The sequence below is a fragment of the Pseudopodoces humilis genome, chromosome 5 (genome assembly GCF_049639895.1).
Source record: "Pseudopodoces humilis isolate 2021_Gansu_Grassland_sample_001 chromosome 5, ASM4963989v1, whole genome shotgun sequence".
NCBI classification, from domain to species: Eukaryota; Metazoa; Chordata; class Aves; order Passeriformes; family Paridae; genus Pseudopodoces; species Pseudopodoces humilis.
This window is the reverse complement of record NC_142204.1, coordinates 21,479,002-21,492,378: the sequence shown is the minus strand read 5'-3', so window position 1 is coordinate 21,492,378 and position 13,377 is coordinate 21,479,002. Positions and strand designations below refer to the sequence as shown.

Here is a 13,377-nt window from a genome sequence, read left to right as displayed (position 1 = left end):
CAGCCTGATCCAAAACTCATTGGAATCAAAGTAGGTATTTCCATTATTCAGAAGATGATAGAGTGATGTACAGGAAAGTATCAGGAATTATTCCACCAGCCTTCACAGGAAAACATCCAGTTGTAAGCATTACTGTGGATGGCAACCATTATGCTTATAGTTCTGAGAACAACAGCTCTTCTTAACACAGAACAAAAAATGCCTACATTTTCCTTTTTGTTTTTTTCTTGAAGATGGTGAAACTATTACTTTAATCATTCTGAGCAGGACAAAAAGATGTCTATAATTCAATAATCCTTTTAATGAAATAGTTTAGAGGTACACTGATTTCTATCAAAATTTGCAAAATTTCTATATAGTGGGAATTTTTCTCTTTTGCTGATGAATATTTTGTTAATTGACTATTGTTCATACAGGATTCTTTTACAAAATCAGATATAAAAATGATGCCACACATTTTAGAGCAATAGACACAGAACTCAATTTTACTTGTTAAAACTATAAAAAAAAAATTATCTTCATAACATTTTACTGCAGGTATGACTGTTTTGTCCTTTTAAATTTCTCAATATCCTGTCTACATGTTTGGCTTTAAAGTCACAGAATCATATAATCATAGAATAGTTTGAGTTGGAAGGGATCTTTCAGTGATTGTCTAGTACAACTCCAAAAATAATTAGTTTAGGAATTGAATTGGTCATCTGTATAGATATTTGTCCAGTTTTTCACTTCTGCCTTTCCCCAGAACTAAACTTTATTCTCTTAAAGCTACATGTCTAAGAGACTTGGGATTAGATTGCTTTGAGATGCCCCTTTTGACATGGAAGAGGCTTGGTTTTCAAGGGAATCAGGAAGTTATCTATCCTCCAGGTTTCTTAAACTAGATATCCAGAAGCATAAAACCTTTTTAAAGTGAAGGCTTACTTCTGGCACCTCTGCAGTGGAAAGAACATAAATCTCAAGAAAAGGATCGGTTAAAGATGTTACTTTTCCAGCTGTCTGTCCATGCTGGTAGCAGCAGTTACTGTTCTCCAGCAGAGGCAGCAGACTGGGAATCTCTCAGTGCTGATCCTGCTGCTGAGTGTTGTCTAGTGGAAAATGTCTGTGATTAGTGTGAAACACTGCTTCTAGTAAGGATGAAATTATGCATCACATTGGAACATTAACTCTGAAACTTGATTATTCAATCTGTGATTGGTCAATGTTTCATTGCTAGTCTGGATCTTGGAAGTATGTAATACAGGTAATATATAGAATATATAGACCCTAATGCAGTGTCCTCTCTGCATTATGAATTTACTTGCAAGCCTTTCCTTCTAATCTCTTGTGCAGTAACAAGAGGCTCAGGAAAACCCTGCTACTCTGTGTGTTCCACTTTCATTCCTTGTTGCATCACTCTGCAAGATGCCAGCCTCCTTGTTCTCTCTGATTTGCTACAATAATTACAAGGAAATGATGTTTACATCCAGTCTTTCCTTGCAGCTCCAGAAGCAGCTGTCTGAGCTGGACGAGGATGACTTGTGCTATGAATTCCGTCGGGAACGCTTCACCGTCCATCGCACTCATCTGTATTTTCTCCATTACGAGTACGAGCCTGCTTCAGACAACACCGATGTGACACTGGTGGCACAACTGTCTATGGACAGGTAGGGAACACCTCTTGCTCATCTGGGAGCATGAGACAGGGTTTTATTATAAGGAAGTCTGACTGTGGAATGCTTTGGAGAGAGAAAAAAATGCACTAGATGTTGTACATGCAGTGCACACACTCTACGTGAATAGAGCTCATGAGAGGGTGACTCCTGGAGCTGCAGGAGTTGTTGCTTCTTGGCATTGTTAGTTCATGGAGTTTTGCAGAAACTTAGAAAAAACAAATATTTGTAATAGAATTAGGCAAGCAGTTGTAGCTGACCCAAGTTTTTGCTTGTGTGTTTCTGCACTAGAGGATGTTAGTTTTGCTTTCATTGGCATTTTCCTTGCAGAAAATTTCAATTAGTGATTTTTCTTACAGTAAGAATCAGAACTAAGTATTCTAGTTTCAAATAGGAAGTTGAAAGTTATGCTTATTTTTGTTTTTTACTGTGCTAATGTGAAATAAAAAATCTCCATCTGAGCAGAGTCATTGCATCTTTATCTAAATTTTGATTCTCAGAAGAACATTTGAGCTTTTAGTTCTGACATGAAGTGGAATTTAACTGGTATTTCATTTAGGGGGAAAAAAAAAACATTTCGTGACAAATTCCACATGTACCTTTCTGATTTCCACCATTGCAATTAGTTGTCATCTTGAAAGTGCAGTCTGGATCAGCCAGTTTTGTGAAATTTGTCAGTTCTCTTTTTTTTTCTCCAGCTTCTCAGTTCAAATCTAGTCTAAACTTTGTAGTTACTGCTGTCAGAATGGGTTACAAAACAAGTCAGAACTCCTTAAGTATTATCCAGAAACTGATAATTTTCTTCAGCATAGCACATACAGAATGTAACATGGCATGTGAATAACAGCAGTGCTACACTAGTAGAAGGCCAGCAGTTTTCCAGGAGAGTTACAGGAATTGAGATCAACAAAACATTTACAGCCTGTTTTTAAAACAGAAATAAATAAGGGATATTCTGTTCCACTGGTACCTCAGCACTGCACATTGTGTTACGATTTGCTATGCACATCAGTGTCTGTTCTATTGATTTTTAATTGAGGAAACATTTCTTAAGTGTTCACAAACCTTTGAGTAAAAAAATAAAGAAATAAATTAAGCCAGACCCTGATTGAGTGCCACAGTAAATTAGTAAAGCTGGTGTGTGCACATGGTATATTTTTCCCCCCAGAATTTAATTAAAAAGAATGAGCTGGGGCTCAGTGCTGATTCACTGGCACTGATGCAAAGTCTGAGCATCTGTTTCCCTTTCTGGATCCTCACTGGGGCACATGTTTTTATTGATAGACAGAACCACACATTTTTATTCAGGAAGAACAGCCGTCCTGGTACTGTGCAGGAAAAATCTTCCCTACTTCACTGGTGTGTTGCTATAAATTATTGATTTTTGTTGGAAATACTTTCTTTCAGCTAAAATCAATAAATAATATCCTACCAAAGAGCTGCTTAGCTGCTTTGTTTTCTTTCACATCTTTCAGTTACTGCCTTATCTTTTTCCATCTTCTTTAAACAACTTTTATTAAACTCCTCCGGCACAACTGTAGACATTTAAGAATAGAGTCTCTGATGTAAGATGACATGTACATAAACAATGTGCTGTACACTACATTCCTGAGTTACTCCTTGAAATTATTTTTATAGATGAGGAAAAGCAAAAAAACCCAACTCCCAGCACCTCCCCTAGTCCTGTTGGAGGTGAGATTGACATGACTGTCACGACAGACTTAGGTTTGCCTGTCCTGTAGGCTTGAGGAATGGAAGAGAGGGATGCATTTTGCAAGCTAACATTATTGTCTTTAGATGGAAGCTTTGAGACAGACTTCATTCAGTGTTGTTCATTATTGTTCATCATTGTCCTCTTTTGCAGTGATGTGACATTTCCTTGAATAACGACTTGGTTGCTTCACTGTGATTTTCATGTACGTGTTTTGGCTAGGCAGGTTTTTTAAAGGCTCAGTATGTACCTGGGGTTCAGAAATCAGGGTTGGAGTTAAAAAATGAGAGGTCAGAATGGGGAAAAGGAAAGACGTGATTAGCAAAACACGGCTTGAAATCTGAGAGAGAATGAGTTGGAAATCAGTTGAGTATTCTTAAGGAGAAAAATAAAAATAATCTCACAAAACAATTGAATTCCAGCAAAATTCACTTAGCTGAACAGACCTTTAAAAAATTTACCAGCTAAATTATGATCTCATTATTATGCAGTACAGTAGTACATTTGTTTTCTCTAGAGTCCTTAAGAGAATGCATTCCTCAAGACCCCTAAAAAAACCCAAAATAAATCGGTCATGTTGTGCTTAGAAATTCATAATTCTGAGTTTTGTGGTCAAAGGAGACTTCATAATTTACAGGGAGCAGATTATGGAGGATCACCTAGCAGTCCCTGTATCATATTTATGGAAGTAGAGCCTGTCAATGATTGGAGTAAATGTAGTATTCTGAAGGGTACTAAGATGTCCAGATGGGAACTTGTACAACCAAAACCCACTTTCCACTTCATTATCATGAAAAGCTTTGCATTATCAGGTGTGCTGTGTAAATAAGTTAACATGCCATTTAGTCCATTACATGGAGTCCTTAAAAGGCATTTTGCTGCATTTTTTACTAGGCAAGTTTTCCATTTTTAAAACGATGCCCCAAATTTGAGTGCTGATAGATTGGAGTCTCCTGATAAACAGATTTTTTTCCCTATTTATTATTTGTGTAATCAAAATTCTAAACCCTTTACATACCTTTTAGATCTTTTTGTATTGATTCGTGTTTCAAATTCAGCTGTATGTTTCAGGCTGATAGTAGCCTTTGTTTTAATAACAGATAAAAAGAAAATGACATACCAAGTGTAGACTAGTAAAGTAATATATCTAAGAAAAAATTATTCTATCATCTTGGTATCATCACCATCATTCAGAAACGTGTGCAAAAGCTATTACTGTTAAGTCAGACTGTGTGTTTACTGGTATGAGTATATTATTACTTTATTTTGCAAATCTTAGGGAGAAAGTAGGAGGGGAATATTATTTTCTCAGATTATGCTAATGCAGAAAACTTTTTGTATAAATATTAATAGGAAAAATTCAGTAATGTGGATTTGGAACAGAGTGAAGATAATAATTTTGCATCATCTACTCTTCCCAGTTTTTAATAGAATATCTGGCTAGGCTGCATAGGTCATTTCCCTTCATATTAAATCAAGAGGCTTTGTAATCAGTGCTTGCTGTATTTTTGGGTGACATATCTCAATCTCTAGGCCATAAATTACCCAAAGTGCTTAAATGATTTTGACCGAGTTGGGTTTGATTTACGTTTGTGTGTTAAATCTTTCGTTGTCATTTTTGTCAATAAAGCTGGAATTTTTTTAAAATATACATCGATACAACCTGTTTAAAAAATGATTTAATGAAATATGAGATAGTGCTAAACATATACAAGTTGGTACTTTTAATGATAGTTTTGTCTGAAATGTTCTTTTGATATTCCACAGCAACGCCACATCTGTCCTTACTCCCCTCCTTACTCCCTACTAATATTAAATCCTATTTCTATCGATGTGTCATCTTTTTGTCCTTTTCCCTAACAGTGAGCCTTCTTTTAGTTAATGCACATGTTCACCTAAGTCAGTATCCCCTTGACCTCTCTTTTAACAGCCTTTAAGATCTGACTAACTGCCTTGCAAAAATTTGGGGAAGGATTTCCTAAACAGGAGGTAAAACAGTCTGTGGGTCCGTACACCTCTGTCTCCACAAGCTTGTTGAAGAGCACTGTAGTGTGTTACTGTGGGGAATAGCTTGACCTGAAATGTGAATTGGGCACTAGACAGCGTTGAAGTTTATGAGCCCCCTGTCCTGTAAGTAGATCCACATGAGCAGATCCCTGCAACTGCTCAAAGCTCCCACTAGGTAAGTCCTGTTATCCATGTGAGTTTTCCTGCGGCATCAAAGCTTTAAACAGAAAATGATGGTGCTTTAGGTATCTGAGTTGTGGATGTGTGTATCTAATCTAGGGCCGTCTTAGACTACATTGGGTTTCATGAGATAGGTGTATCCAGGGTGCAGTCCATCTGTCCAGGAGGAGACCTCAACTTACCATCTTAAATAATGAATTACGCTGTCGAAATATTTACTGCTTTCCACAGCATATAAAGTGTGCCAAACCTGTCTCACTTAGAGAAAGATCATTTGATCAGCATTTGATCAGGTGAACACAGAGTCCCAGACAGGGAAATAGCTTTTTCTTACTCTCACCCTTCCTCTTCCAGGCTCCAGATGCTTGAAGCCATCTGCAAGCACTGGGAAGGTCCCATCAGCCTGGCACTCTACCTTTCCGATGCAGAAGCCCAGCAATTCCTGCGCTATGCTCAGGGCTCAGAAGTCCTGATGAGCCGCCACAACGTTGGCTACCACATCGTGTACAAGGAGGGGCAGTTCTACCCTGTGAACCTGCTCAGGAACGTGGCCATGAAGCACATCAGCACACCATACATGTTTCTGTCCGACATCGACTTCCTGCCCATGTATGGACTCTACGAGTACCTCAGGTAGTGGACAGTGAGGGAATTCCCACTGTCACCCACGACTGCAGCCTCTCCACACCCCACCCTTCTCACATACTCCCAAAACAGTTTGAGCAGATGTGGAAATGGCAGCTTATAAATATTTGAGGTGTGACAATGCCCAGCAAGGCACAGGAGATTTTAGAGGAGAAGGGACTGTAACTGGAAAGTAAAGCAAAATGGTTATGAAAGAAAAAAACCCAGGTCTGAATATGAGCCTCGTTAGCAATTAGAATAAACTCAGGGCTGCAGAAGAGCCAGTTTGAAAATTGAACTGGGTTAAGTATTATTAATGTCCAAGAACATTGTTTATTAGCAGAGATGTGAACCAGGCAGTTTCTCTAAACATCTCTGGTTCTTAACATCATTGACAGAAAAAGCATGCAGAGCATTACTGAACTTGTTGTCCATGTGACACACTCTTAATTCAGTTCCTTATCTTGAAAAGAGGGTGATGAGACTAACCAGCTCAAAAATATGACTGCAATGCCAGCACCTGTCAAGGCAAAACAATTGTCATAAGTAAACTGGGAAGAATAACATCAGTGTATATTGTATAATACGGCATGTGAGCAGGTTGGGCTGAGCAAACTACAGACTTCTGATCATTAACTGAGCCTTTTTTTTAATAAAGACCTTTTTCCCCTGCAGAGGCTGGTCATCTGAGGCCAAAGCATAGAGCAAGGAGGACACCCTGTGGCCAGACAGGAGGATGTCAGTTCCTTTATCCTGACCAGTCTTGCTTTTCATCTCTGTTCTAATTTGGTAAAAGTTGATCAAAGTGTTCCAGTGAGGGCCTGCCTGTGGGTGTTCGCTGTCAGTTCATAAGCCCGGGGCTTTGGAGTGTAAAGGAAAATATTCCTTCTGGTATCATGAACCTATGGAGGAGTTTGTTTTGGGCTTAACTCTGTGATATGTGTACAGGGCCAAATTTACTATTCAGAGGGGTGGAATACCCCTTCTATGAGGAAGGGGTCAGAGAATTAAGGTTGTTCAGCCTGGAGAAGTGAAGGCTCCAGGGAGACCTTATTATGGCTTTCCAGTACATAAAGGGTGCTTAATAAGAAAGATGGGGACACACTTTTTTAGCAGAATCTATGAGAAAGGACAAGGAGTGGTTTTAAACTAAAAGAGGGAAGATTTAGATGAGATGCAAGGAGTACATTTTTTGCAATGAGGATAGCAAAACACTGGCACAGGTTGCCCAGAGATGGGGTACCCCCTCCCTGCAAATATTCAAGGTCAGGCTGGATGGGGCTCTGAGCAACCTGGTCTAGTTGAAGATGTTCCTGCTCACTGTAGGGAAGCTGGGCTAGATGACTTTCAGAGGTGCCTTCCAGCCCAAACCGTTCTATGGCTTTCAAGATGCTGAATTTCAGTTGTATCATTGAAGTATTAGCACACTGTATCAGCTTATTTCTCTTTTATTTTGTTAAGTCTTTTCAAGTTGTGCTATGAGCACTTCAAAATTATTCTGTCCCTTGCACATATTAGATATCTCCAGATAGGTGGACAAAGACTTGTTCTTCATTTCTGTGTCCTTCTATGTTAGTGTTGCATACTGGTACATTTCTGCAGATCAGTGCTGGACACAGTAAGGATGACATCTGTTGATACTGGCATTTATTGCTAGAAAAGGAACTTGTTCTCTCATGCTGCATCACAGTGCATGGATGGAGCCAGCAATGAAAGGAAGAAGAGAGGAGGGAAGACAGAATAATGTACCACCATTTCCTTGAGATATTACAACCATAGAAATAATTCTTATAGGGTGATACTGTGTTACAGAATTAAATGCACTACGATGTTGCATTGGTGATGTTTCAGAAAAAAACAGAGATGCTCTCTGAGAGCTGCTGCCTCTAAGACTTCCTGTTACTCTGCTAGCCTTCTTTAAGGCCCATACCACCTTAACTCTGACAGAGTCTCTTTGCCTGGGAATTGCTAATCTGCTACTACCAGCTCTTTAAAAAGTAATTGGATTTTTTTATTTTTTTATTTTTAATGTGGACTAGAGGCTTTTGTTGCTTTTTCAGTAATGATTTTTCTAAGCAAAGTAGCAGGGACATGCATTGAGATTATTTTAAATATGGATATCCTGTGTCTTTCTGCATTGACTGTTCCCACTGCTTCTGCAAATAGCTGATTAGTGCTATCTGTCTGAATGGCAGCAATTGTTTGTTAGAGAGAGACGTAACACATTTTTATCCTCATTTCCTCAGATAGAACAACCATAAACAAATGGAAATAGTGTGGTATTTCAGGCATCACTTTGTACAGGATAAGCCAGGCAAGTCCTTCTCACTGAAAGTTTGCTGATTTACATGTATTGCGTATTGTGTCTCTGCAGATAATATATTCTCAGAAAGAAAGGAATTTTGAAAAACATTTTCAGTGTATTTTGAAGGTGGAGAGAGGTTACAGCCAGTTTTGAAGGAGAAACTGATGGAGCTGGTGGTTACCTATCACTTTATTTATCTGTTGCTTTGCACTTAGATTTGTGCTAATTGAGCTTTTTCACAGCTGCTAAGTAAAACCATTTCAATGTTTTTATCTCCATCAAACACCCTTTTAGTCTTGCTTTAGTCTTCTGTGAAGTACAAAAGGAAATGTATCATTTAAAGATTTCCTGTTTACCTTAGTTATTGAAGTCATCTTGTCATTGTCCCAGAGGTAAAGGCTTCTTCTGATTGCTGCAAGTAAGGTGTTTGGGTCATCCTGCAGTCACTTCTAACATAAAACAGTGAGACAGCTGCTTATCTACAGGTGTCACAGGTACCACTGAAGTTCTTTCCTGACACATTTGTGTAAAATGTTCCCTTGGCTTCCAGTGACACATTGATCACAAATTGGGACACGGCATCCCAACTCCATCCACGGGTTTTATACCTGTCACCTACAACATAAGTTGTGAAGTAGTTCTGCTTATTTTTCAGCATCTCAGCTAGGGAGGTAATTCAGATTGTGCCTGTTGGGGTTTTTGTGATGGTTGCCTTTGTCGTCTATGAATTCATTGCTTTTGCAGAGAGAGGAAGAGCATTCTAATGAATTTAACAGTGCATTGACAATTCTCCAGTTCTGACCACAAGCTCAGTGCCTGCCATATTTGTTACTTGCAACCAACCACTTAACAAATCCTGATGGTGGAAGCACATTTGAGTTAATGGACTCCTTTTTTTTTTTTTTTCCAAGTGCAGTGCTTTAGGATTAGTTTGTTAACTTTTCTATGTCTGAGCTTCTCTGTCCTCCAAAAATGGGAATGATCTTACTATCTACTTACATGAGAATGAGAATTCTGTGTTAATTTTTGAAAAGTACTGTGCAGATTAGAAGATTGATGCCAACATGCTCGAGTTCATTCAACCCATGAGGAGACTCCTGTGATTTAAGATTCATTTCCTCACTGCTTTGTGAAAAATACAGTTTATTAGATTTAAAATTTAACCCAGCCTTCACTGTGTCAGAATGACACACATTAGGTCTGAACACAAAGATAGCTGGGAAATGGTTTCCTGGACAACACTAGCACAAAGAGAGTTAGCTCTTCATAGTCACAAATCCTTATTGTGGGGTTTGGGGGAAAAGGACAAGAAAAGAAAGTAGATACTGAATCCACACTACTGAATCAAAAAAAATAGCCCTCAACAGGACAGTGAAAGAATTACCTAGTTTGCCCAGTGGTAGCTTGCAAAATAAGCAAATGTATTTCCTCCATTATATTCCACATATCTGGCAGCACCAACAGTGAAAATTTTCCTATCCTGAAGTGTAACAGAACCAGTCAATCAACAAATAGCACTTCCACTCAAAACAGGAGAAAAGGTCATCCCACAGAAAATGAGAAAGTAGATTTGCTTCCAGTGGGAAGAAATTAGATTTTCAGCTGGTTGTCCAAGGAGCAGACCACCAGCCAAGTTATGAGCAGAAAATGGAAGGTGTTTTTTCCTCTAACAAGTCCTCCCTGCCATTATCACAGTTTAAATGGCCTCTATTGTCCTTTGTCACTCAAGTTCAACATCTGGATGTCAGCAGCAATTTCTTCTTCCCTTTGCATCAGTCTTCTATATCACTGAGTCCACCTCAAGGACAGGTGATTCTACTCAGAGATCAGTGCTGCTGGGCTTCTTGTCTGGGTGTGTCTCAACTCCCAGCTCAGTTTTGGAGAGCCCCTCCACTTTGACCTTACCACCTGTACTGGTTGTGGCTGAGCTGGAGTTCCTTTCCCCATAACATCCCTCACAGTGCTGTGCTTTGCACTGGTAGCTGGAAAAGTGTTGATAACTCTCCAGTGTTTTGGTTATTGCTGAGCAGCACTGGCACAGCATCAGTGCTCCCTCCATCATTCTGCCCCCATCTGGGAAAGATCTTGAGATGGGACACATCTAATACAGCTGAGCCAAACTGAACAGGGAGAATCCATGCCAAATGATGTCAGCTCAGATATAAAAGCTAAGAAAATGAGGAGGAAGGCAGGGCATTCATTATTTAAAATGTTTGCCTTCTGGAGCAACCACTACGTGTGTTCTTGCTTCCCTGGAATTGGCCAGACATCACTTGATAGGAAGGAGAAAATGAAATATTTCGTTTTTCTCTTTGTTGGTGCACATTCAAGCTTTTGGTTTTGATTTAGTAAACCACCTTATCTCAACATACAAGTTGTTTTCCATCTTATTTTCTCTCCCCTACCCAGCAGAGAAGGAGGGCTGAGAGCAGCTTAGTGGGCATTTGGTGTCCAGCCAAGGTCACCCTGCCATACCAACATGCACCGTAAATGCTCACTTATGTCTTGAAAATGTTGCTGCAGAGAATATCCTGCTATTTTATTTCACTTTGGAAGTACCTCCACATCTCTGTGTTTGCCTGTATGCACTTCAAAAATCTTGTTTCCAGACCTCTGTATCTCTTTGCTTACCTCACTTTTCATGTTGACCTTTGACAGTGCAAGTGATTTCAGGCTCTTCTATCAGTTTGTTCCCTCTGCTTTTTGATTTCTTCCTGGAGGCATTATCATCTATTCTTTCCAATAGTTCAGGCATTGGCAGCTGTATGAAATTTGCAGGTGTCAAGAGCAGTGTGGAGTGTGCAGAAAGAATCGCTGATATCGACATTATTTTTGTGGTTATATCCCATATCTTAGAGAATTAGTCACATTCAACACTAGATTCAACACAGGTTGCTCTGTCTGACAGATTCTGCTGTTACTTGTGCTTGATACCTGTGCCTGCTGCAGCTCTGGTCAGCTTCAGACTGTGAACATTGTTTCCTACTCTTGGACAGTGCCAAGCACAGCAAGGCCTTTGAATTTTGCCTGGGCTTTTTAAGCTCTCCCTAAAACAAAGTTGCAGTAACAGCCATAGATGGAAGCTGCTGTTTCCTTGGAGAGCCCAGAGGATGAGCATGACTACAAATGTTACCTGCTCCTTCCTAGAACTGAATCCCCAAAGCTGTACTGCTCAAGGCTGATAGATTGCACAGAGACCAGAAAGGGTTGGAAAGAAGGGTTGATTTTGGAAAAGAAACTATATTAATATCCCCTGCTCTCAGAAGTGTGAAAGGGAAGAAACATTTAAAAGCATCATAAAGACTGTATACTGTCACTGGCACTGCTCAACAACTTTGGAAGGTCATAAATGCTGACTGTGAAGGAGTCATCTACTGACATGTAGATATCTTGGCCTCTAGTGATGGTGAGGGAGAAGCTAGTGAAGAAAGTATGAAACCACTTATGATAAGATGCTGTTAAAATCCTTCCATTGTGAAAAGTTAACTGGAATGTGTCAGGAGCTCTTTAAACAATGCAAACTTTGCAGTAAGGAGGTGAGAACAGATTGCTTTTTATAAAACAGGCCTATAGGGTAGTATGAATTCCCTAAAATTCAGATTTTATTAAGTAGTTGTGCTCATCTTTTTCTCTGACAGCAGTATAAATGAATTCTAGGTATTCTGGGCCTAGAAAAATTACTTGTTTGGTCCTTCTGTTATTAGGACAGTGATCCCAATTCCTTCAACTTAAAAGGCTGGAGAGGGTTTGCTGCTCGTCAACATTGTCCTTGATTGCTTGTTGCAGTAGCATAAAAGTCAGGACAGTGAATCCTGTTCAGGGGAACTGACTTTGACAGGGAGAGAGAGGAATATTTCTGGTATGAAATATGGAGATAATGAAAGGAAAATTGAGACAGAGTTATTTCTAATGACAAGCATGAGATTCATTTGGGGAATGGAAAAGTAACTTCTTTTTCTTTGGGTTTTAGTTTGTCAGGAAAGAATAGGCTGAACACCTCTGGCAGGCAGGATGAGAGATTGCTAAGCAGCTCCTCTGCACTGACAGGCGTCCCAAGGCCCCTGCCTGGAAGAGAGCCCTGCTGTGTGAAATGCGTATGTGCACGCACACACCCCCCAAAACAGTCTGCACTGAACAACTTGCAGCAAAAAGAAGGAAAAAGAGAGGCATCCCAGTCCATCCAGTGTAGAGCACTTCTCTGCTGCCAGCAGTCTGTCAGGGCAGCATTGATCAGTCAAACACACAAGCTCATTTGGAATTCTGCAGCTCTCCCTGCTCTTAGAGCAGCAGACCAAAAGCAGAAGAAAATTTGAAGCACATGTAGGAAAAGATATGGGTCATAGTTGCATTTATAGTATCTTAACTGACCATTCTCTGCACTTTATTTTGAAAAGCTCAGTGATTTGTTCAGTTGGAAATTTTCCTACTTTTATTTGTTGTTTCTCTTTGCCAGGAAGTCTGTCATCCAGCTAGACCTAGCTAACACCAAGAAAGCTCTGATTGTACCTGCCTTTGAGACCCTACGCTACCGCCTCTCCTTCCCCAAGTCAAAAGCAGAGCTGTTATCTATGTTGGACATGGGAACCCTCTTTACATTCAGGTAATGGAAAGTACTCTTGAACCTGTGGTCATTCTCTTTGTTTTTTATGTTCTTCTGAATATTTGGTTCTTCTCTCTCACTGTCAGCTGCATTAAAAAACTTATTACAATTTTTTTCCCTTTACGTGGAGAGGCAGTGAACAGAATCATGTGGATATGTTCTGTCTGTAAGCTCAGCTTTTTATCTTGTATTACAGTCCTCTACTGAAGGGCTTCAGTTGTTAAATCGAATTTGCTTTATTTTCATCATTTTTTATTGCGCTACAAAATCAAGCGTGACCATTACACTCAAGTGCGTG

At 39.6% G+C, this 13,377-nt stretch overlaps 1 protein-coding gene across 7 annotated transcripts in view; it reads left to right on the top strand.

The window, feature by feature from the left end:
- Positions 1-13,377, top strand: part of LARGE1 (LARGE xylosyl- and glucuronyltransferase 1) — a 276,790-nt gene that overhangs the window by 243,357 nt on the left and 20,056 nt on the right. For all 7 annotated transcript variants that reach the window (XR_015772471.1, XR_015772470.1, XR_015772469.1 and 4 more), the window contains 3 exons: positions 1,483-1,646; positions 5,905-6,183; positions 12,933-13,079. Coding sequence is in view for 3 of the 7 variants with exons in the window: in XM_014256670.2 (XP_014112145.1) it covers positions 1,483-1,646; positions 5,905-6,183; positions 12,933-13,079 (590 nt within the window). In the remaining 4 variants the exon portion in view is untranslated. The remainder of the gene's footprint in view (positions 1-1,482; positions 1,647-5,904; positions 6,184-12,932; positions 13,080-13,377) is intronic.